The sequence below is a fragment of the Thunnus albacares genome, chromosome 5, assembly GCF_914725855.1.
Source record: "Thunnus albacares chromosome 5, fThuAlb1.1, whole genome shotgun sequence".
NCBI lineage: Eukaryota > Metazoa > Chordata > Actinopteri > Scombriformes > Scombridae > Thunnus > Thunnus albacares.
In genome coordinates this window covers 27,990,158-28,016,563 of record NC_058110.1, presented here as the reverse complement: position 1 = coordinate 28,016,563, position 26,406 = coordinate 27,990,158, and the positions used below count along the sequence as shown (strand labels likewise).

Below are 26,406 nucleotides of genomic sequence, written 5' to 3'. Positions count from 1 at the left end.
TCACAGATACAGAAGGACTGATTGTTTACATACTTAATATATGATTACTCTGGAAGCATGATGTTGACATTATACTGTTTTATTCATTTTAGTGACAGGGGCATGTAGACTAACCTCACCCAGAAGATACAGTGGACTCAGTTTTAAAGATTGAGGGCATTGTTAGTTACCTGCAAAGCCGTCACTTTGCTATTTGAGTCAAAAGATCGGCACATACAATACAGTATAGGATGTCCTGGATTGGTCATAGCCAGTAAACATAGGATAATCAAAATGTGTACTTTTTTGTTTGGAAAGACTAAACATTTTTATCTTTTAAATTGAAGAAGATATCATTTCCTTTTATCTGAGACTAGGCAAAATACAATTATCAAAATAAGCTACAAGCACCTTAAAGGTGCAGTGTGTGGGGTTTAATGGCATCTAGTGATGAGGTTGCAGATCGCAGCCAACTGAATACCCCTCACCCTCCCCTTCCAAGCGTGTAGGAAAAACTACAGTGGCTGTGAACCTCGCAAAAAACTCAAAAGGCCCTCTCTAGAGCCAGTGTTAGGTTTGTCCTTTCTGGGCTACCGTAGAAACATGGCGGTGCAACAAGGCCAGATCCGTGCAAGAGCACCTGCTCCCTATGTAGATATAAAGGGCTCATCATAAGATAATGAAAATACGTTAATATAATATAATGATTCTTAATTTCTTACACTAATTACAACATAATTTTCTATTCTATTTCTGCCAAGTCCACTCCACTAGGTGTCACTAAATTCTCCACACTACGCCTTTAAACTTTTTTGTTAGCGTTATAAGTTGCAGTTTGAAAGATTGTTTATTTAAATGCTATTTTATACAGTGCCCTTTTTCTTACTGTTGATACCGTTTTTTTTGATATGTTATTTATTTTCTTATGATTGAGTTTAACATATGAACACAGGTTTATAACCAGTGAGGAATATTTAAGATTATGATCTACTTATAGGAGCACTTCTTAACTGACGAAGGAATTACTGCTATTGCACTCAGCAATAAATTGTCCTCTAAGTCTGGAGTATGTCTTCAGAATATGGTGTGTAAATATTATATGTTGGTATAGCTGGGAATATGTGAATGCTGTCGGTGCACTCAAGTCATTTTTTTCATTTGATTAAAATCCATTCACACTTCTAGTTTTAGGTTGTATCCACTTTTCTGAGTGTAATTACGTGGTATCATGGAAATGGGAATGCCAATGCTGTCTAGCTTAATCAGATATACTGAGGCCTCCTACAATAAATTCTGTCTAAAAAGACCTTCACTTCTAGTTGAACATGGTTACCCAAAAAATTGTGATTTGAGATTTACAGCTCATCTGAACCTTACAAAGGCTTTCTATAAAGAAAGTGACTGACTACATCTTAGTGCCTTGTACTGTATTTGGTTAGCCTCATTTAAAACTGTGAGGTTTATTTATTGATGATGAATGGGATGATAAAATGTGTAAAACATAATTTTAGTGAAATGTATGCCTTTCATACTAGATCCTGTTCAGGAAGCAGATTTTTTTTTTGTTGTTGTCAGAAATATGGCTGACTTGTCTGTTGACTTACTAACTCAGCATAGAAATAAATTGACAGTTACAGTTCTGTTACATCTGCCTTTTTTTTCATGTTTTGTTGTTAAGCTCTATGTTCTAGGACCTTTGCTGTTGTGAATATTTGTACGGAGATGTTTTTAATCATTTTTTGTCAGTTATCTGGGTGATAACTTACAGGCAGTAGAAATCTGGTACCAATGTGATACAGTCTTGTTAAGTAGGAAAAACACAATGAGAATGCATAGACCTTATATATTTTTTAATAAATAATTTTGTGTGGAACCGTTGTATGTAACACAGTTTAACCGTACCGTTACATCATACGCAATATACATCACATTCACAAGCTATCCTTGTCAGTATGTTGATCATGCTTCAAAGGTTATGCCTTTAAAATCATTGAGAGACTTCAGGAAATGATGGCAAAAGCAAAAGTAAACGACGTGCTGAGTGCTGCCGTCTTCGTAACAGAAAAAGTGAAGTGCTAATAATCTAGATGTAGATGTTATCTTTATACCCGTTTTTGGTTTTTTTTTTTAAACTTCAAGCACAAATGCACACACGTACACTTCATCATCATAAAACAAGTTTAACAGCATTGCTTTGAGCATTGAAACAAGAAGTGTAAAACTTCTCACTGCAGACTGCTCAAGTCTTCAAGCACATCATTTTAGACACTGGCTTTCCTGAGATTTTGATGTTCAAGCCGTTGGTCCAAGTGGCTGTCTGTGTTGTTCAATGAGGCACTGATCAATATGTAAAAAAAAAAAACAAAACTGTATTGATATACAGTACAAAAATCATCAGAGCTGGTAAGAAGGCACTTCCTATTTTCTGCTGAGGGTGCTTATGTGCTGACGCTCCTTTGAGGATTGTCAATTGGTCCTGAGACAAAGAGAGGTGGACTTCAGTGTTTTTTCAGACTCCGACTGTCTTAGCGATGCAAGATCCTCATTAGAAGAACAGCTCCACTTTTGATATTTTGGGAGGTGTGACTTCCTCAAAACCAGGTCTCTGGATAATTCCTGGGGCCTTTTGGCTTTCCAAACCGGTTCCCAAATCCTGTGGAAGATGAATATGGCATCATACGTATTGTATGGGTTGAAATGGACCAAATATATAAATGTCATAATGAAGTAGATGCAGGCCTACCAAATTTGAAGACTGAAGAGGCACCATATGATGAAGATGGTGTTTCAGTTTGAGCAGGAGATGGTGGAGGGCCGTTTTTAGCTGAGAATATAGTTTTTAGACATGTTAATCCTATTTTTCTCATGGATATCAGTGCTTTTTTTGAGCTAAGACATAAATTAGCATTACTTACGTTTTTGTTTGTGTCTAAAAAATTTCAGGCTCTGAACAAAGGAAGCAAAAACATAGATTTAGCCAGATGCAATTTCAAAATTTCAAGTACTGGTTAAGGGCATATGTGTATAACTTTTTGTGATACCTTTGTTCTAGACATGCCCTTCTCATTGTTTTTGTCTGATTTGTTTCCGCACTGCTCTGTGTTCAAGGAGGGACTTCGGTTCACATCATGGTGTCCCACTTGCACTGACAAACAGAAACCGATAAGAAATGACATTTTTCGCTGCTGTCTTTTCTCTCTGTATTGTGGCGTCTTTTTTTAAGCATTCCCACACAGGTTTTTGATATCACAAACACACAAACGTCTTGCATTAGCTTATTTATTTGGTGTGTCTAATAATATCTAATAATAACAGTACATGTGAGAGAGGCTACTTTGTAGTGTGCAGCCCCTTTAATGTCTAAGGTAACTCACCACTTCCTCCTCCAGCTGCGACCACAGGAGGTGGAGTTGGCTGACAAACTGCAGAAAGGGGCTCTGCAGTGGAAACAAAATGATAAACTACCCTCATTATAGACAAAATCATTTAGATTAATCATGAACAAGACAACAACAAGCCTGGCATTTTACCCATCATGTTTGGATCTCTTGCTTTGGTAAAGGATGCCTCCCTGTGGTGTAGATAGGTACTTTTAAATACTCATTTTAACCTGCATGCTGTTGCATGTACTCAATAAACAAGACAATGCAACCTTTCACCACCAACAAAATGTGATACTGGTGGTGAACAGCCATCAGAATAATTTGGTCAGTGACCTCAACTGCTGTATTAAAGGATGGGTCTGGAGAAATTCTACATTTTTCGTATTGTTATCAATGAAAAGACCAAAACCAACACTGGTTTGAACCTACTAACAAGTATTGTCTGTGTAGTCAAAGCCTGATATGTTGTATTCTTCAGTACCATAGACCTCTATATTGTTGTCCAAAAACATTAAAAACATGTCACCCTTGCAGCACCCTGGGCAACATTTTAATTCATTATGATGACCATGGGCACTGTCATTTATTTTGAGTTGAATGCACATACACCATCCTGCTGTTATAAACAAAACTCTGCAACTGAAAGTAGTCCCCAACAATATGCTATTTACTCTTGTTTGAGCAATGTTAACTAAAAGCTACAGTGCCAAGCTATTTCAGAAAATTATTCAACCTTTTTAAAAAATGAAAACATACACTCATGAGCGATTTTTAAAGATTTGCACCTGCAGCAGCAACAAGCGGGTTTTGCTCTCAGTTCCAAAAACGAACTGAGGCAGTCGGAGAGTATTAAGAGACACACTCTTATCATCTTCTTTTTTTTTCTTTTCTCTTTTTGTGGGATGTGTTGACAATAAGAGCAATAAGAATATTGTTAGCCTTGCCCTTTAACCGCCGGTTCTAGAGTGAAAGCAGAAGAGAAAGGCGTCTGTATGTATGAGATAAAACTGCTTACCTTGTCTTGAACTTTTAGCTCGAACACTCTGGGGGGAACATTTGAAAGCAAAAATGTCATGACACTCAAATGTTGCGCTAACAAATGGAAACTTTGTCCTATCATGTTAATCATGGCAGGAAATAGCACTGAGGGGAGTATAATAAAGTGATTCAGTGAATGTCACTCTTTTGTGTGCTGTCTCTATTCAGGACAACACACTCTAACCCTTAGATTTATACATCTTTGACCATTATTACCTTGCTCCTGCTCATGACAACATCAAGGAATCCTTTGGGCTGAGAGGTGCCATCCCACTCAGATGAGATGCCTACCCTTGTTAAGGGCTGTGTTGTTTGTAAGGGCTGCGAGCAGAGGGCGGTTGTCTCATGATCTGTTGGAAAAGGGCAGAATCAAACAAAATGGCTTTTCTCTCAGACAACAAGTACTGTTGCACATGCTAAATTAGGAGCCTTTGGTGTAAGGTAGATGATGATGAACTCACTCTCCTCTGTGGTGAGGATGAAGGACTCCGGGGTTCTGTCAGGAAGGGGAGGAGTCAGGCTCTCTTCAGCTTCACAACCAAATATAGCAAACAGCAGCTTTTAATTTCGGTGGACTCAATCATGAATTATTATTACACATTACATTATATATTACACATTTATACATCTTCTCTTGAGATGAAATAAGCAGATTTATTTGTAGATAGCCTCTCGAATAGCTAAGAATAAAGATTTAAGTAAGATAATGATTTCATCATTCAGCCTGCTGAGCTTACTTTGAGGAAGCAGTGGAAGAGTCGGTGCGTCCGGAGGTGGGCCGTAAAGCTGGAGGTCTGAAGTTGTATTTGGTGCAAGATCAGGGTGTGTTACTGGTACTAGAGATACCACAAGAAAATAAAGGGCCATTGAAATGATCACACACATAGTACTTCATAAGTGCCAAATAATGTGATATCTTGAAACTCCCTAAATGGGATAAAAAAAAGGGGCATAACCTTGTAATTTAAAAAATGTTACAAGATTAAATTTTAATTCATCATCATATAATTACATGCCATATATTTTTACATTGTCAGCTCAATTATCATCCTGTGCATATACATATTGGCCCTTAACAGTGTGTTATTGCAAAAATCTTACCTGTGAAGTTCATATTGACTTTTAGACTCTACAAGAAAGAGAAGTATGTTGGTGTTACATAACTGCCATCGTAATTCATCTATGATAGAGGTTTACATCTACTAACACATGAGGTACCACTTTACAATTTACAATTTGGGCGACACATGTATCATCCACATTCTCAATGGACAGAAGCTGTTTGTCAACTTCATTGAGTGTACAAATTATGTGAATATACTGTAAATAATTCACCGTTCAATTTATCTTAAACAATCATGGCACTAACTTGTAGGAGGTCACACATCTGCCAGTGAAGACACTTTATTCTTACCTTACTCCTCAACCAAGGTTTCATCTCATTTTGAGATGTAGAGGCAGCTGGCTTTGAGTCACCAGACCATTCTGAAGACATTCCTATTCTGTTCACGTTCACTACTGGCATGACCTCAAACTTCTGCTCCACAGGAGCTGAATGGCAAACAAGAAGAACAATTTTCATTATTATATATTTAAGTAAAACCTACGGTCTACAAATATTTTTTGTTTATTGTTTAATGGATAGTGATTTCTGATATTATTAAGTCACCTTGATCAGTAGCCAACTCAAATGATTCTGGGGTTCTCTCTGGAAGTGGGGGGACAGGAGAGGGGGGGCCGCCTGAGAATAAAGAAATAAGAATTCTGGTTTATTCTGGATATTTTACTCACATCAATACGATTTGAAAGATTTGGTTCCACTAAAAAATTATGACATGAGTCATGACATGTGGCGTTAAAAGACAAGCATCTCTGAGCATGGTTTCACTTTAGGGGTGTCAGGTGATATTTTCCACTTACTGTATGTTCTTTCAACTCCCAACTGTCTGACAGTCTCAGCAGCAGCATTGGGTGGAATGATGACCGTTAACGTTTCACTGGGATCTGAGAAGACAAAGACAAAAGACAAAATCACATCTTGTAACACTCTAAGTCAAGAATATATTAGTACATATTGTAGCAAGATCAATATAACCGGGAAGCCATGTGTGCTTCCTTCAGAGGACAGAGTGATTATGATTATATGAAATAGGAATTCATACAATAAACCTAATAGTGAGGATTATGCTTAAAGTATACCTTGCAGAAGATATTGGTTTATATTTCAGACTTTTATCTACACTTGGAACACCAACCTGTATCACCAGCCAGTACATAGGATTCAGGGGTTCGTTCAGGTATCGGAGGAGGTACATCCCCATCAGTATTAGCCTCAACAGTACCTAAAAATGCACATCAATTACTACAAATATCAACAAAATTAAGTTTTACTGCCCTGTTGTGTTGTTTATCTGTGAGACTAAAAACACATGCACAGATATGACCATTTACCGGAGGCAAAGTTAAACTCCAGGGTCTGGTCATTCAGAGACAATGACGGCGTGGTGAAGACAGGGCTAGCTGTCCATTGTTTGGTGTCATCAGTAGAATCCACTGGTGCCTCCTCTGATGAAGGGGAGCTCATCGGGGTGTCAAAGTAGGGGTCCTCCACCATCAGACAAATGGCTTCTGCCACAGTTGGTAAAGGTGGAGGGTCCAATGATGGTATGTCATCACTTTCCTCTATCCTCTCCTTTACCCCAGCGGCTCTCTGGCTGGTATGCACCAGTTTTGGGGAGGTTTTGGGTCCATCCTGTAGGCCCTGAGTGGTGGCCAGAACCACAGGAAAGGCTTGGGGTACATCCCATTGTTGCTTGTCCCTCTGCTTGTCCCTGGCTCTTAAGGCAATATGATTGTCTGAAGCAGAGGGCATCAGTGTATGGTATTGTGGTAAAACATCCCTCTCCTCGTCAAGCGGGTGCTGGAACTGTGGTCGCAAGTCCAACTCCTTTCTCAAGTCAGTGTTAGGTGTGATAGCAGGTGGGACCGTTGTCATCTGTCCAGTTAAATAGGGGGATGTGAGTCACAATAGTGTTTGATAAATGAAGTAAATTTGCATGTAAATGTATTAACACTAAGCAAATATGAATTCTGCCTGATTAATATTTAGTATCATGGTAAATGCATACAATATTATACAGTATGTAAATATAAAAGGCCCATGCTTTGAACAAGTCACAGTCAAAAGTCTTGATTAGTATTTAGCTTCAAGTAAAGCAGTGGCCCTGATGACACAGTCTTCATAGTTCATTTTTGAATCACCCAGCCTGCTATTAGTTTCCACTCTCATCATGTGGTTGCCTTCTACATAACTGAATCGAATGTTATTAAAACCACAAGAAAGCCTGCCAAAGCTGTTGTTTCTGTTTAACTGTATTGATGATAGTGATGTTTGTGCTTGTGCTTACATATTTCCATTGATTTTGTGTTGTGTGTTCCTGGTTGCTCACCTCATTTCTGCAAGTTTGTGCATCCATGGACTGCAAATATCTCTCAAACAGTAACTTGATGGTTTTGTAGACCAGCTCATATTGTTCCTGAGGTTGAAAAACAAAAACTTGCTCTGTTAGGTGACACAGCCCTGAGACATGATGTACAAAACCCAAATGATCAAAAGATCTTTGATAGAATGAAGCAACTGACATGTGGCTCTGCTTGTTGGACAATTTGTTACATGTGACAAAAAAAGAAAAACACAACACCTACCTTGGTTTGAACCACCGAGGGCCTCTGGGTTCTCATGTTTTGAACTAAGTCATAGATATTGAAAGCTGGAGTGATCATCTAAAAACAAGCAACAAACAGCACAATACACCTCAGATCTCAAATTAATCTGGTTTAAGATTGATAATGTGCAGAAAGTGCAAGACTTTCTCACCTGTTTCTTCAGGAGGTTCCAAGTATAATCGATGGCACACAGGGCTCCTGTTCTACCACATCCAGCACTACAATAACAGCAGCAAAAGGTCAGATTTTAACCACACAGATTATCTCCAGCAAGAGAGATCTTTCAGTATAATCACTATAATTGTTCATTATGCAAGAGTTGAGGAAGGCATCAGACATGATGGTAAACAACAAATTTTCAAACACTGTGTTACAATCGTCTTGATTTTCTGGTATTTATTGTACTACATTGCCCAAACCGCACCCATCCGGTACACTAAGCAGGTTTAAACAAATGCTGATAGCCATATCCAATTCATAATTTATCCATCTCAAAAAGGCTCATTTCAGTGGACTTCTTTGAAATGCTGAGATTAAAGCCCGATAAGCATCTGCCCCAGGACCAAGTGGTATACTTATAAGGTATACAATGATCGTCGATGCTACTCAACGATGGAAGCGTTTGTGGAGGGTATGGAGGCATGCTCCCATGGTCCTGTAAAAGAGCAGATGGCTGTTTTGCAATGAAGGAAACAGACTCCTCTGAGATTAGCTAGCTCCAAACCATTTCTCTCCTGAGCTTCAAAGGCAAGATCTTCTTCTCTGTCCTGGCCAAAAAGATGACTACCTACATGCTGAAGAACAAGTATATTTATACATCAATCCAGAAGGGCAGCATCCCAGGCTTCTCTGGATGTTTAGAACACATGAGTGTCCTCAACCAGCTGACCTGGGAGAGCAAATGCAATCTAACAGTTGTCTGGCTTGACTTGGCCAACACGTATGGATCAGTCCTTCACAACCTCATCAATGCACAAATGGAACACTACCATGTACCAGCTACTTTGGAAGATTCAAGTTACAGTTAAAGACTGCCCATTTAACAACCCAGTGGCAGAACTTTTAAAAGGGAATCATAATGGGCTGTGCTATCTCCCACATCTTGTTTATCATGGGAATGAATCTGCTCATAACAGTGGCAGGGAAGGAATCCAGAGAGCTGATAATGGAGTCCAGCACCCGCAAACATCTAATAAGAGGCTTTATCGATGACCTAACCATAACAATTTCATCCCATGTACAAGCAAGGTTGATCCTAATGGCACTTGAGGATGTGGCAAGAATGAAGTTCAAACCAAGAGAGTCAAGAAGCATGGTGATCAGAAATGGGAAAGTGACCAATAAGTTCCAACCCCAAGTTCAGGGGGAGGTTATTCCATCAATTGAGGAAAACCCAATAAAATGTCTAGGGAAGTGGTGTGATGCCTCTCTCACTGACAGAAGCAATGTATCCAGGACCGAAAAACAGGCTAATGAATGGCTGACTAAGACAGAGGGATCAGGCTTACCAGGAAAGTTCAAGTCCTGGCTCTTTCAGCATGATCTGCTACCAAGACTTAAAGACTTAAAAGGTCAGAGGTAAAGGCGTCACCACAAAATCATGATGCAAGTGGGCTACCAACACATCAGTGGCATGGGCAGAGAGCATGCTGAAGTTGAGGGACATCATCAGGAACCTGTGCATGGGGAGACAAGGACTCGGAACCACCCATGTTTAGCAATGGGGGAAAGCAGACCCAAGGCAGAGGAGAGACATGATCCAAGCCCAAGTCCAACACCTGGAAGAGGAAGGGCAAAGGTCAAGGGCTGTGGAACTTGGATTATAAGGAGCCTGGACAAAGTGGGATCTGCCAAAGCGGAAGATCACGTGGCCTGACCTTTGGAGACTAGAGCCCTTTTGCATCTTCTTCCTTCCAACACCAACAAACCTGCACAGGTGGAGAATGAGGCTGGACCCACTGTGCAAGTTATGTGGAGGGAGAGGCACGTTGGCGCACATACTGGTGGGTGCAAGACTGCACTTAGCCAGTGGTGATACAGATGGCGCCATGACAAAGTCCTCAGAGCACTGGCTGATATCGTAGAGCACGAGAGACAGAAAAAGAGTCAGACCCATGTGAGACCTGCCCCATCCATCCAGTTCATCAGGGAGGGGGAGAAGCCACCACCCTCTAAGAAGACCAAGAAGAGTCTCCTGCAGGAAGCACAGTCATGAGGGTGGACCTGGGAAGAAAACTACACTTTCCCCAGGTTCTCCAAACACCCCTGAAGCCTGACATGGTCATATGGTCTGAGGAGACAAAGAGGATTGTGCTGATTGTACTGACGGTCCCGTGGGAAGACGGATGTGAAGAGGCCTCAGAGAGGAAAGCCACCAAGTATCAGGACCTGGTCCAACAATGCAAGGACAAAGGGTGGCAGGCCTGGCTATTTCCAGTTGAGGTTGGCTGCAGGGGTTTCCCAGCACAGTCTGTGTGGAAGACCCTCACAGCTCTGGGAATAGCAAGAAGGGAGAGGAAGACAGCTGCTTGCAGGTTGGGGGAGGCAATGGAAAGAGCCTCTTGTTGGCTCTAGAACAGGTGGGAGGAGTTGAGCTGGAAGCCAGGAGAGGATGGGCAGTGACTGCCAACCCACCAACTGGAGGACATTGTGGTTCAGGGTTGAAACGAAAGTTGGAGGCCACCTGACAACATCTTCTCCTGGCCAAAAGGTACAGTCATAAGAAAGTGACTGAAGGTGTTAACATCTAGATATATCTAATAGTAAATGTAGAAAAAATAAAGATCAAAGATGTTTAAGGCTGTGATTCAAAACCTGAGGTTCTTTCTCAAGCTTTGATCTCATTTGCAGGAAATTTGTGAATTTGCTCATTCATAATATTGCATGACTGTCCTCTATATGTAGACAGCTCTTAGCTGAAGCAATAGAATAGAGCAGAAAACACTACAGTAGTTAAGAGTATAATGTTCAGTCAGACAGGAAGTGAATCCACTATATGCTAAGTCTTGTGGCTGTAGTTAGTGGTGGTGCAGATTTTTAATATAATGAGAGGTTTGTGATATGAGGCCATGCCCTTTTCCTGTAAGTGTTGAGGTACAAAATCATATGAAGTTTCTGTTTACAGTGAAAAATGTTGATTGTATTTTTGACAGCTGTCTGTTGGTGAACTCCCTCTGAAGTGGGGTGACTTTCTGGTATGTAGGTTGGATCTGCCACTGACTCAACATTCCGTGTCTGACACGTCATCCTCAAAAAGGAGTGGGCATGTTATGGTATGGCAGGTTTTTCATAACACACTATCATAATGTTCTTTTTTGGGCTCTGAAGCCCTCTTTAAAAACTTAAAAAACATACTTAACATTGTTGATACTTCATGAATTTTCCTAATTTCATGAAAATTGCTCATAAACATGATTTTGAACTGATAACGTTCTTCTACAGTCTTCTACAGAGAATGACACATCACTTCTATTTGGGGTCTCAGAGATCCCAGCTGTAAAACATGGTTAAATTCCCAAATATTAAAAATATTAAATATTAATGAAGACTATTAAGATTCATGTTATTGGAGTTTTATAACAGTTTGCTGATAAGAGTTCTAATAGGGAGTTACACCTTTATGGGGTCTAATTGACCTTAAACATAAGTAACATCACTATGTGGGATAACGTACTGTACATTTCTTTGTTACTAAATGACTTTTTGGCAAATGAAAGGAACACACAATTTTGATGCACTGCGAATATAACATGTAAAACATTAAATATTTTCCTTATTTGATAAAATAACAATGCTTGATGGTCATTTTAGTTTTTTGTCACCTTCATGAAATTCACAAGACTGATTTGTGGCAAGGAGAAGGGTAACCATGTCAATATTTTTGTGTATAGTGGGTTTTAAGGTCAGAGGAAAGAAAAAAACGAAATTCAAAGGGAAAAGAATATAGTATGGTCTGTGGGACCCCTGACAATAAGGAAGTGAAGTCAATGTCAATCTTTTGTGTGTGGACTGATGCAAGTCATAATTCTTCAGTTTAACGTGATGTAAGTTTTAGTAAAACAGTACATGTGTGCCATAGAGTAAGTGCTGGAAAATCTGAGGGGAATGCCCATAAATATACTTTAAAACCTTGTGGGTCGTTGTACATCCGCCTACGCACACTTCCTGTCTAAAAGAAAAGGGAGGAGGTGTCTTATCTCTAGGGCTTGAAGAAGGGGACATATACACGCTGCCCACAAGCAATGTGTTCCCCTCGTAACAATTAAAACCAAAAGTGTGATTCATGTGATCACCGCTTGCCTGATGTTTTCACACAAAAGAACAGACATGAGAAATGTCATGCATCGTTACAGTTCATCTCCTGATAATATAACAATTCAAGCCCTGTTTATCTAGCAATTTTAGTGATAATATTAAGTGTTTTGCATAAAATTGCATCAAAATGTTTAGAACAAACAAACAACATTTTTTTTAAAAAATTCTCTTCTGTAAAAGAATTTACAGAAGTTTCCTGTTGAATATTTATGGGCTGGCTGTTCTGCAGTTTTAGTCCATATTGAGAAAAGGCACCCTCTCTTTAGTTCTTTGCCTGAACTGTTTGTACATTTAATGCTGTAGTGTTCAAAGACCTAAGGCTGTGGCTACGAATGTAAAGGGAGAGACAGTTGACTAAGCATGAAGGTGCTGAACCATTAACAGCATTGTAAACTAGTAATAAAAGTTCTAAACCAATTCTAAAAGGGACACTGTTAAGATGCTTAAATGGGTGTGATATGCTCTCTTTTACATTTTTTGTAAGTAAGTAAGACGTTGGCAGATGCATTTTGTACAAGCTAAAGTGTTCACTGATTTCTTTGGTAGTCAAGCAGTAGTCAAAATGAGAGAACAACCAAGCATGAAATAAGTTTCTTTGCATTGGAAAGTACAAGATATGATCTGACTTGCTATATTTACAAGGTGGAAAAATGTAGTATTAGTGACACAGTCTGTGCTGTCATAAATTTAAGTCACGTTCTGTAATGACATGCAAATGTTTTACCACTGATTGAATCTAGTTGAGTTTAAAAGCAACTTCAAATTCTGTCTTTCTTTTATTCAGACCCAATAAGTACAATTTCTGTTTTGTCCTTGTTTATTTTTCAAATAGTCGATCATCCAAGTTGTAATTCCCTTTAAGCAGTCTTTTCAACAATTTAGACTGTTGATGTTGTCAGGCTCTAGAGATAAATATAATTGTGTGTTGTCTGCATAGTGGTGAAATTTCACAGAGCATTCTTGTATAATTTGACCAAGTGGTAGCATGTACAGTGAGAATAGTGGACCAAATATGGAGCCCTGTGGAGCACCATATGGAATGTGATGAGTATTTGACACATGTTCACTAACACTGACACTAAACTGTCTCCCAGTTAAGTAAGTGTGGAAACAGCTGAGAGTCGTTAATTCCAAAAAAAACCTAATTTTTTAAACCTAACCTAATCTATCAGCACAGTATGATAAATTGTGTTAAATTAAATTGAATTAAATTTAGGATCAAGACAGAAACATTAAACACATCAGCACTTTCTCTTAGGTCATTTAAGAGTTTTACTAAGGCAGTTTCTGTGCTACAACCATTGGTATTTATCATGGGTGTTGTTATCATTGAGGAAGCTATTTCACTTTTTATATACTGCTCTCTCTGACTTTGCTGAAGAAGCCTAGATTTGATACAGCCCTGAAATTATTCATAAAAGACAGATCAAGATTGTTTTTCTTAAAGATAATTAAGTTCTATAAGGAAGCCTGACCTGCAGTGGATGCATAGAGGGACGTCGTCATGGGCTTGATAGGAACGCATCTCATACAACATGTCCAGAATGGGAGGGATGGAGTCTGGTACACCATGATCTGGCCAGTTGACATAATGCAGCTGTTTCAAAGTACGGCAAGACTGGAGGAAATTAAAGAATAGTCGAAAATTACAATGCTAGCCTCTTTTCAGAGCAGATTTAATGACAACACAAACACATTTACCACATTTATTCAGTTTTTGCTACTGTAGGTGTAGGTGTAAAAAAAACCCAAAAGATTTTACTTCACACGAGTAGATACTATCTCAAAGATGTCAAATATGACGTCATTAGTTTTGATATTTTAACTGCCTCTAGTCTTTGTAGCAACTAACAACACCGTAGCTGATAATATCCTGCTTGTCTCAGGAGAATTACTCTTACAGTTATTCTCACAGTTAGGCTGTTAACACTACTTACGTTGCGATAAGTCAGCCTCAACATCCTCGTCAGATAGTCCCCTTTAGTTTCCTCAGAATCCTGCACGAAAATTCCAGCAGTGTATCATCAACCTGAGTTATTCTTGTGGTTCAAAACAGATGTGAATTTCTTTTGCACTGTACTAATAATAATATTCTTTATAAATAATACCAGTGTTGTGTGAAGATAGTATGAAATTATAACATCAGCATTTATTCTGGACCAGTTATAAGAACCTGTCAAAGTAGGAAGTAGGACTGTGAGAATAAAAATACTCACACAATAAACTGTGAAAGGCTCACAAACAAATGGCTCCTCTTGTTTCTGTGGCCAGTAACGCTCACACTTTTTCTACAAAACAAGTACAGTGCTTTTAACATTCAACATTTCACATTTTGAAAATTGAATCACTTACAAGCCATCATACAAACACAGCAATCTGCGCGATCAAACCACAACAGGCAATGATCTAGTGCAGTGGTTTATAAAAACCCAATACAGCTAACTGCGGATTCACACAGAAAATGCAGAAGTACTGACGGTATACAAACTATGGTACACAATCTTTGTGTTGAGAGAAAGAAATTGTGTACATCAGTGTGGAAAATGGTGTTACCTTTCCCATCTCAAATTCTCGACAGGCCATCACTATGACCTAGAGTCAAATAAGACAATTAGAGATACAATGTACCAAAATATAACAGAAAGACATCTGGGGCTAGGGCAGTTCACCCCCCAATTATTTTATCACCGAATGGTTGTTTTGAGAGCAACATGAATGTTAAAACACCTTGTTGTGTCCACAGATAGATAGAACAAGTGGGTACCTTTATGTTGTACTCCCAAAGCATCCTCAAGTAGTCCAGTACTGTGTGGGGAAGAGGACCCTGAGTAGCAATGTAGGCCCTGGAACCTGACACTCCCTGTACACAAAACACAGCTCAAGAGTCAGACAATGTAGTATAATATTTGCACAAAGCAGTAAACATCAAGTACATATAGAGTATGTACACATACTGTACTTTATATGCAATCTATATGAATAAAGGATTCTCTGCACAAGGACACTGTTAATTTACCTTGATGAAACTGGCGTTGATGTAGTCTGTGTCATTTTTAGAGGTGGTGAGAGTGAGCTTTACTCTGCTGTGGTCAACTAAAATGAGAGAAATATGTAGTTATAATGTGACTGTTCTGTTATGTTGTTATGTATGTATGAATGCTCGACTCAGGAGTCATTGACTTTGCTGTATTTCTTGATACTAGATAAACATATTCCTTAATTGTCCAATAATAATGAATGTTAGAAAAAAATCTGTAACTATAATTAGTCACACCTCTACCACATTATTAGGTCATCACATACATAAAAATTAATTTACAGACATTATTTGCCTCACAATGTTACTGCAGCTCATGATTCTTTGATCCATCCACCTACATTTTCAACATTAGTGCGTTAGTGTGAGTAAACAGAAATCAAAAAGTCTTAGTGTCTTAGTGATATTTTATCTAAACTTCCCTGATGCAGAATTGTATTTATCATCTTATGTAGAAGTATAAAACAAACAAATTTGTCTTGAGCAAAGCTTACAGGGAACAATGTCCTTGTATCGGTTCTTCTTGATGTTGTCCTGCTTTTCTGCTGTTTTGGTGGGGTAGGTCTTGTCAGTGCGGTACTTAGTCGACTGGCTTTTCAACCTCTGAAAAGCACAAAAGAAGTCAAGTGACTGTCAGAGAGACTTTGTTTCTCTCGTTGTATACACGCAGAAGAATGAGCTTTTCAAACCAATTCTACTGCTGATTTCATTGCGTATAGAATGAGCCTGTGGTGGGTAAAATACTACCTTCGTGAAGGTTAGTATTCTGTCTTGTGTCAAAGAGGAGAAGTTTCAACACCATGGTAGTTTTTTGAGTTCTGATTTGGTGGTGTTGCTGTATTAAATTGCCTTACATTACCAAACATTTCCCATGTTGTGTTCAGAGACTTGTACTGTAGTTTGATGTTTGCTCTATTTCTCAGCATCATGGTGTTATATTGCACAGAAATATAGTTGTATGCTGATATACTGCTCACTGGCAAAACATGACAGGTGCAAATGGGAGAAAACTTCCTCTTATTGAGTATAATGCTGTAACATATTGTAACATGTCTTGGCTCATGTTAAGTTGATATATGCAGGAATATTAGTTGAGTGTAAACACACCTAAATTAAGTTTACCCAACTTTCAATAAGCAAAACCAAGTTTGGCAGTCAATGGAAGGCGATATGATAGTGATATGATTTTCAGCATATCTGGGTAGGGTTTCTTTAAGGCACAATAAAAATTTTAGGTGTTTTATCGAGAAAAAAATGCTTTCAGGTCATAGATAACTCAACTGTCTTCTGGCATTTTTGCAGTATTTTTGTAGTTATGAGTTAGAAAAAAGAGTGAGTAAATGGCAAGTACATGTGACTAATTGCACATTTGTCACACACGGTCAGTGTGTATATGATTCAACCCCAGATGACCAGAAACCATGACTCATTTTACTAGAAATTGACACTATGGCTTACAAACAGAGAGGATTTCCATCTGGAACTTACTGGGTGGAAGGTTTGACACAGAAATTAAAGTCATGGCACGTCCATGCTTACAGGATTTGTTAAGACACTGGTCTTTTTGTTCAGAGGCCAGTTCTCACAGTTCCACACAGTCTGTGAAAGGCCTTGCAGACCATCTGCACTGCTAATACCACAGAGTGCTTTTTGTTCTTAAAGGAAGTGATGCAATAGACCCTTTCCTCTGGAGTGGTCGAGGTTTTAGCTGCATGACAGCAGAAGGGCAGCATGTGAAGCACACGGTGCTGTCTTCAGGCACTGATGTCACTCATTGCCATGGCAGCAGCCCACAGATGATGTAATTCCTGGAGCTCAAGACTTCTGAGGAAGAGTTTTTGTGGGCATATACATGTGTTTGTGTGTGAATGTACAGTCATTGGTATATATATATATATATATATGTATATATATATATACACACACAAGATGGATAAATGACAAATGATAAATGTTCAAATGAACAAACTAACTGCTAACTGAGTAGTCTGTGTTAGTTAAGTGTTATCATGCATTTGCTTATGGATCTTCCTTGTTCATGCGCCTTCAGTGACAAGCATCAGCGCAAAGAGGAAGCACAGATGTGGCGTTAGAGCTGTTCATACAATAGCAGCAGAAGTGTTACTTCCCCGAGAAATGTCTTTCGTGAAAATTTTAGAAATCTAGAAAACTAATAACTTTCACGCTCATCGTGCCTACTGTCAATACATCCAGTATGAACCTACAGCTATTTCGATGTGGTTTCTGATGATGTGATAATGAATGTCAAAATAAGTCTACTAACTAGAGGCTTCATCTATAACACTACTTACAACAGTACTTCAACAGAAGGAACATAACTCTTGACTCACTGCAAATTCCCCAGCGATGCCATTCGGTGCCCCCTCGTCCACAGCCTCTTGTCTCTCCAGCTGGACCAGGAAGCTCCTCAGTATCCAGGCCTGCTGCTCCATGGCTGGCTGTACTCTGCCTGAGATAGGGCACCTTTCACAGGCATGTCAGGACACAATGGTCCTCATCCACGGGTCATGAGTAGGGACGCCGAGGCTCGGGTTCTGAGGCTGTTTGCACTTCTTTTGCTACTACACAAAGCACTTCTCTATTGCAACTCTTACATCAAGGAACTATTGTGGGTGAACTGTCTTAGAGGAAGCAAGAGTAAGCTAACAGGTTCTGTGGTCAGATTAAAAAACTGCCGCGCCCCCTGGGTGTCTCTCACTGGGTCCTAAAGTCACCCGGGTGTTTGATTGCATGACAGTGGCGCGGAGGGAATGGGAGCCACACATTTATGAATATAAACAGGCACGAACAGCTGTTCCTACCCAAAGTCAGAGTGCAATGTAGGCTGTCTAGCCTGTTGGACAACATGCCAGGACACACAAAATGAGTGGAGGAGGGATGTGGGTAGGGACAGAGGCAGTGGTAGAGGGAGTGGTTAAGAGAGGGTGTCTGAGAATCCTGATGTTTTCAGGCAGCAATTATAAGCAACCCACTCAACTCTCTGAATGGTTTTATGTTGTTCTATGTATATTTAGTCTCATATCTCTATGTTTGACCACTCCTTGAAATTCCTGTTTTTGTTGTATTTTCTACATTTTGTTGTATTTCTGTATGTTCTCTATCTCTATTTCTGTCTCTATTTCTCTGTGTTGAAATGTATATGCTGAAATGGCACCTCCAGTATATTTTATGGTATTGTATTTTGTGAAGCACCTCGTACCTCTGGTTTTGAAAGGAGCTATAGAGTTTACTAACTTACTTACTTACTTACACCTACTGTACAGTATGCCCACAGTCGCCATTTGTTTTGATAAACCCAACACATGCTATGGGCATTATATCAGCCATATTACACTTCCCTCTATTATATATAGCCAACTTAATATTGATAAGAGCATGAATAGAAATAACTAAACATATACAGTACCCGTCAAACTTTTGACTGGAACTGTATATGTAAGATTCTCCTATATAGCGAGTATGATGATATAAAATACAGTACAGTATTTCAGGATGATAAGGAAAACATACTGACTTACCAGAGCAGCTGATATGCAGTTCATGCGAGAAGTAGCATGCTATGTCTCAGCTATACATAAAAAAATGCCTTTTGTCAGATAGACACGGTCAAGACACACTGACAATGCACTGCACCCTGCATTTAGTAGATGTTGGGCTGCAAACATCAGTGGCATGGGGACATCTAGTGGCTTTCTGATAAACTATCACAAAGAGCCATTCTGACATTGAACATAGTAGTTCAATGTATTCAGTGGTTTGCAGGATTTTATTGACAAAATCATTATCAGATCGGATAGAATCAAGTCTAATATAGCAAATGGAGACGCAGTCAGACAGTCAAAGAGACTGAATATATTGATGGTCTCAAAGCGTGTTTTGAAGTGATTTCAAAACGACACAACCTGCAAGAAAGGTGACCTATTCGTGCAGGATGTCATATGTGTCTCCGAGCTGTAAAAGCATTTACTATAACCCCCAAGGCACCTACAGGAAGTGACAGTATCACCACCACAGTCCACCTCTACAGCTTCCTGCATGAGATTTAGTCTTCATACTCTTAGTTTGAACATCAAAATGAGGACACTGTGTCTGATTCTGCTTATTAATGGTGAGTAGATCCATTTTTACAGCTTGCATTAATTATAATAATTAGATTTTTTTTTTTTTAATTTGTTCTAAAAGAATTTTCAAAAATGTCTACCCAAATTATTACTTTTGGAAGATGAAAAATGCATTATAATATTCATTTAAGGGTACTGTTAATTTACATACCTATTAAAAAACACAAGAGTCAATAATAATTTTAGCTGTGATTTAGCAAAAAGCTTGTTTTATGACAGGAATATGAATACACAGAATAATCATGTGTCAGTAATATTCTATTATATTAGACTAAAGTAACTCCCTGTTCCCTGTCTGAAGATAGTTTTTATTGTTGTTGTTGTTGTTGTTGTTGTTGTTGTTGTTTTACGAAAATGAGTGCTGGTCTGGTTATTTTTATAATAATAGCAGAAACAAGTTAACAACTGAAACCAACATATCACTAAGCCCCCAGTTTTTTTGCGCATGACCCATTTTTTGTTTTCACTTTTGCAAATTTTACCAGGTTGATATTTAAGTTTGGGTTTGAAAAATAAGTTAAAACAAATTGAGAGTCAAATATATAATATATACGTTGAATATATAATGGAACCTGAAATAAGAAATAATACATATGATTACTGCATTTGTAAGCATTTTCATTCTGATAAGACTCTATCTTTCAGCAAGTCTTCAGCTCCAGTGTGATAAAGGACAGATTACAGCTCATATTGGAGGTGAATTCATTCTTTCCTGCACATATGACACTGAAGGATTCCTGTATAGTAAAAAATACTGGTGCAGAGGGAACTCCAGAAGAACCTGTGAGATTTTGGTGGATTCACAACGTGTTGGTAATGCAAAAGGAAGGTCTTACATAATAGATGCAAGAAGAAGAGGGCTGTTTGTGAAAGTCACAAATCTCCGATTTGAAGACGCTGGAATGTACTGGGTTGGCATTGACAAAATACATGCAGACATCATGACTTCAGTTAATTTGATTATAACTGAAGGTAAGAATTAAAAAAGAACCTTTTAATGATCATCTTGGAAAATATCACAATATCAGTATTTGTTTCTTCTATCTATACTGTCAAGCTGAATGAATTCAAATATATGAATTGCTTCTTTATACCAGTTCCAGTATCTAAACCCAGACTTTGGCCCTTGAGCTCTCTGGTGGACAGGCCTACATGTTGGGGACAGCAAGTGACAGTGCGCTGTGGCTGTACAAAGGGCACTGGCATTCGTTACGCTTGGCATCAACACATTCACCACAAGGACTGCTTGCTTCACCACTCACCTGATTTGAACCTACACTGTGGCACAGTGGAAGAAGACAGTGAATATTACTGTATTGCCAGTAATGACATAAGCAGCCAGAGGAGTGAGCATCTCTCTGTGCAGGTTTTGATGCCTGCAAACAGCGGCTGCATCTATGTCATTAATATGCAGGGTAGGAACAGATGTGATGTTCTTTTCTATAAAAATAACTGCAAGAACTGGAAACACTTCCTACAAAGCCTGTGTTTATAATGTATTGTTGATACCTAATGCTTCATAAAACATGCATGATGAATTATAAGAAATGCTATGGGGCTTCATGGCACATTATTGCTTTATAACAACAATTTTTCAGATTTTATAGTCATTATAAGCACAAATACAATAACATGACAAAATACTTTTCATTGAGGAACAAAACATCCTTGTTTTTGCTTTCACTTTGGCTGTGAAAAGCTTTATACGGTGTGAATGTAGGATAGAAGTAAGAAAGCCAAGCCACAAGATGCTCTGTTATTGGTTGATGCTTATGTGATTTGTGGGTTTTACAAAAATGTGAAAATTCCCCAGCCAGTTTTGTTCTTTTTATAAGGTTGACACTCTTTTTCCTCTGTGCTAACGCCTCTTTGACACTTCTCTTTTTTCTTAAGACTGATGTAAGGATGAAGGCTCTTTCCCCAATTACACTCTTACGTCAAGAGATAAGGGTGCAGAAAAAAAAGCCTTAACCACACTCCCTATCCATTAGTTGCAGAAAAGGCCCTTATGACCTTTCATGCAAAATGGGTGATTGTGATACTGTAAATGATTAGTATACTTAATCATTATGAATATTGTTGTTAAAAAATTTTCTTCTTAATGACCATTAAACAATAGAGACTGGAGCCGAAGTATCAAAATTTAACAGAATTTATTTCCTTGTGCAAGAAGGAGCGTTTCACAACGCAACACACAGGGTGAGGTTACAAAGAAAAAGGCTCCTAGTGGAGCACTTATAACAGGTTTTTATACACCTTAAGTGGGCGCTATAGTTCTTTTCTTAATCTATCAAATACAGTTCTCCTGTCTGGGAGCCATCTTCCCCAACTGACCCCCAGATGACATGTCTCACCCTTTCTCTAACGAATTTTAATTTCTACATCTCCCTCTTTACAAATATAATACTGTACTTCCTTTAACCTTAGCTGATAAATCTGCTGATGTTGCAGAGTTGCAGTACAAGACAGGAACTATTTATCATGATCTAGATAAAAAAAAAAGTGACACTCATACACCATGCAATCATAATTTTCATAACAATTGTGTCATTCTTGTTTTTATAATGACTTTATGTACTTGTAGGATTTGACTTTTTAGCGACCCCTAGTGGAAATACTAAAGAGGACATTTGGGTAAGGAGGTACTAGTATACCCTGCAGATCCAACCCAAGATAAATACCCTGTACCAGGTTTAACTGGGATTCTTTTATGTGTCTGCAAACAAAGACTTATGCTATCAGAAAAATTTGAAAGATAAACATTCATACTCAAAGAGACTTTAAGTAGGATTATATAATATATTATAAACATGGGCTTTATTGAATGTTGATAATGATGGTTTGGACTTGGACTTTGGATTTGATTTGAGGCTGTTATGAAATTTATATTGAACAAGGTTCACAAAAGAATTGCAATATAACGTCCTGTTTTTAATCATCAGGCCAACCCATTTACGACTGTGCTGACAGAATGAGCACCACCACGGCCAAAACTCCACCTCTGACTTGCACGGAAATTCACTCCGACACAAGAAACCTGTCTTCACACACCAATCACACCGATCAACATCTTCTCTTCAGCACGTTAGTCTATGCATTTTTCTACTCACTTTAATGCAAATATTAGCAAGTGCATTCAAAAATAAATCATTTAACAACTCTACAATGTGTTTCTTCTCTGAGAGCCAGTCACTAATATAATCTTTCTTTTTTTCAGGGCATGGACAGGGGTGCCTCTCTGGTATGCATTGCTGCGTTGGACTTCTTTTGCTTCCTTACTGATGGTTCTGGGCATAGTACTCAGATATACAAAAACAAGACACAATATCAAACGTGCCGAGAGGAGGAGGAAGGTTCATTTCAGTCGAGTGTCCCATTTGACTCTGTGACCTCTTTACAGTGCTAGGTATTTGGAAGTCATATCAGCCGCTGTGACATTGATTTAATTGTTTTATTGTTTGTTTTATTGTTAACCAAAGTTCTTTGATAACATGTGATGATTTGTTAAGTGTCTGGGTCACAATCTGCGTCAGTATGTTTATCAGTTTGTCTCGTTGCAGAATTTATCAATGCTAATCATTGTTTTAACTTATTTCAAATAACAGCTTTCCAATGTCACTACCAGCACATACAAATCATCTTAGGCCCTTACTTGCTTTACCACGCTTTCCATATAATAGAGGTGGAAAACAAGAATTGATGAAATATTTTGATAAACTCAGGCAACTATTATATTAACTATATATTAACTATAATATAATAGTATTTAATATATATAATATTATAATTCTGAGAAATCTTACATTTACATTAGTCGTCTAAATCATTTTAATAAAATAGTATAAGGTATAATTATGAAAAAAACAAAACAAAAACGTCTTAGAATATTTCTTTATTTTTCAAAATCTTTTGCTACCGTTAACAATATTCTACTTTCTAAATTATCCAGACAAGGTTTAAGAGACACTGTGTTGGAATGTTGTTGTTTTTTAACACTTTATTTATAGAGATTTTTACCTTTTATCAGACAAGACATCAACATAAGCTATTATCTCAAGGTACAAATATGTACAGAAAAATAAGGAATACCCTAATAAGGAATACAGACAAACCACAAAAAACATATGCATCATAGTGTATTTAAGCATAGACAGGACAGACCACCTGTAGAGGTTCATAGCTCCAGGCCAAGTTAACTATTCACATAGTTTATTAATGGGTCCCAGGTTTTATAAAAATTTCTCAATGGAGCCGTTGAGGGTGCATCTGATTTTTTTTTTCCAGCTTGATGTTCTGCTTCACATCTTTGATCCATTGGTTGTGTAATCGGGGAGTTACTTCCTTCCATTTAAATAGAACTGAACATCTAGCTCATAGACAGGAAAAGGCAGTGACCCTCTGTAAGTGAGCAGGGAGACAGGAACCATCTGAGAATGTACCAAAAACAGCAATTGTAGGAGAAGGCATAATACTACTGCCAAACGTCCTAGAAATGGCATTAAAAAAAGGATGATCAGAAAGGGGCGAGTTTAATTAGCAAATTTTTTTACATGTAAAGTCATTGATTTGTAAATAATGGAAAAAATGAATACTAGTCAGACTGAATTTTCTGGATAATTGTTCAAAACTGGCAAAAGTGTATAATAAACTCTGTATTTTCTTAATGTTCAAACAAATAAATAAAACTAAAAAGAAAGTCAATAGCAGAATGTTTATACTGCTTTCTGGTAATGATGACCGTTACTAGTGATGAAAGTGAAAACCAGCCATCACTCTGTTGCTTATTCCTAATTTGATAGAATGTAAATGAACTTTTATCAGATCAACACACTCAGTTGGCCGGTAATTTATTTTCATTCCACCCTGCCATTATACAATAGAGCATTATGAAACACGACGTATTTTAGGCCATGGATGTTTCATAGTGGAAAGCCAAACCCACAGATCCTGACCATAAAGACAAACAGAGCTCTCAGCTCCATGTTCAAACTAACAAAGTCCTAATGAACTCCATGTCGTAGTACTGACTGCGGTATGTTGGCTTTATATTGATACATGCTGCAACTTAAATTGATTTGAGAGGTAATTCAGTTAAGGAGTGTGTGATACAGTGTAAAACACGCATGTCTTTTATACTATTGCTGTCCTCATAAAAGTAAACAATTTACAGATACAAGTGCTTTTCGGACATTTAATGATGAGTGATGACGAGCTTAGGTGCTGTAAAACAAAGACTGGTTCTACGGAAACCATATAAAGAAATGCAAATACCTCACCTAGAAATTTGGTAACCTATCTCTTGTGTAAATAATGAATCAGCTTGGCCGGTGTTCTATGGCATGAAAAAACACTGTAGTCTAAGTTTGTTTGGCTTCATGAAAGAACACCTTCAAAACTGGACATGGCCTACAATTATATTTTCCTTATATGATGGAACTTGGGTGTAAAACCGGACAGTGAAGACAACTACATTTATATTCTAAGATTTGGGCCGGTGTGCATGTGAAACATGTGAAACTACTGTCACTGGCTTGAAATCATACAAATGATAGGTGACTCATTAATGACCTGTGAAACAATACTCCATTCTTACATTGCATTACAATAGTAACATTGCAGTGACATCACAAATTCTGGTGTGGTTGGTGATTCAATGATCTATAACCAGGCTATTGTGCCTCCATCCTCATGTGGAGAGGCAGGATTCCTGATTTGGTACTCACGTCTTATTGTGAAATCATCATTAGATCAGTTTTGGGTTTGTTAGTTGGTATGGCTATTCAATTAAAATATGAGTTTAAATGTGAAAATAAATAAAAATGTAACTTTTCATTCCAAACATGCCCTGAATTATATTTTAGCATATTTTACCATTTACCCTGTATTTTAGAGGCAGGAGAGATAATAGTATCAAAAGCATGTTCTCTAGAAGAGGAAAACTTGTTCAAGGGGAAGTACATCACTTCCTCATATTGACCAAGCCTGGGTTTGGTTCATTACATCATTCTCCATGAATGCCTCATCTGATGATCGACATTGTTACCATTGAAAAAATGGAACAGAGTAACTAGCTATTAGAAGACACATCAATCATAACGATGTACAGGTCACAGAAGAGGACAAAGTCCGTCAAAGATGTCTCAACATCCTCAAAGGGATTGTTAGCTACCTCTGCTATTCTGAAGGACGTTAACTGTACACAGGTCCATTAGTGCTCTGTAACATAGCTCCACAGATGGGGAGGCAAGATTGGGGGCCTTACAGGCGTATGTGCCCGGTTGTCTGTCATCTTGTCCGTCCATGGTTCTATGGTCATACAGCAACTAAATAGGCTAAAATAGCACTTTTTCCTGTATCATACTAAAGAGGTACTCAGCAATTCATGTATCCTATCAGCGGCTTTACAGTTAATGAAAGTTAATAAAAGTACAAAAATTTATGTAGGTCAGTGGTGGTGTTCATAGTTTTGCCAGGACTTTAATTTGAACAAGCTAAGAAGTACTTTTTGTGATTATGTGTGGCACAGGCTAGATTTCACACACACACACACACACACACACACACACACACACACACACACACACAGGATATACTCTATATATATAATTAATATATATATCAATCTTAATATAATTTATATATATTTATCAAAGGACAGAACTCCCCATGCACAGCCAATATTTTCAGTCAAGTGCTGGTCTGTCGCAGGATATTAGGTTATTTTTGTACTGTCTAAACATTTGGACAAATTATATACTGAGATTTTGGCAACATTTTTCTTGAAACT

General features: G+C 38.2%; 1 protein-coding gene across 1 annotated transcript; it reads right to left on the bottom strand.

Moving 5' to 3' along the window:
- Positions 1–147: 147 nt before the first annotated feature.
- ptpn22 (protein tyrosine phosphatase non-receptor type 22) lies at positions 148–18,572 on the bottom strand. Its single transcript, XM_044350745.1, has 26 exons — positions 17,829–18,572; positions 15,972–16,080; positions 15,457–15,533; positions 15,205–15,300; positions 14,994–15,032; positions 14,657–14,728; positions 14,378–14,437; positions 13,916–14,058; positions 8,278–8,344; positions 8,106–8,183; positions 7,850–7,936; positions 6,852–7,395; positions 6,656–6,742; positions 6,321–6,404; positions 6,070–6,141; positions 5,815–5,951; positions 5,502–5,529; positions 5,138–5,236; positions 4,862–4,930; positions 4,617–4,750; positions 4,378–4,405; positions 3,354–3,416; positions 3,021–3,124; positions 2,895–2,925; positions 2,723–2,803; positions 148–2,632 (listed from the first exon to the last, which is right to left on the bottom strand). The coding sequence occupies exons 1-26, from the start codon at positions 17,928–17,930 to the stop codon at positions 2,571–2,573; spliced, it is 2,553 nt and encodes an 850-aa protein (XP_044206680.1). The 5' UTR covers positions 17,931–18,572; the 3' UTR covers positions 148–2,570.
- Between the last annotated feature and the right edge of the window lie 7,834 nt (positions 18,573–26,406).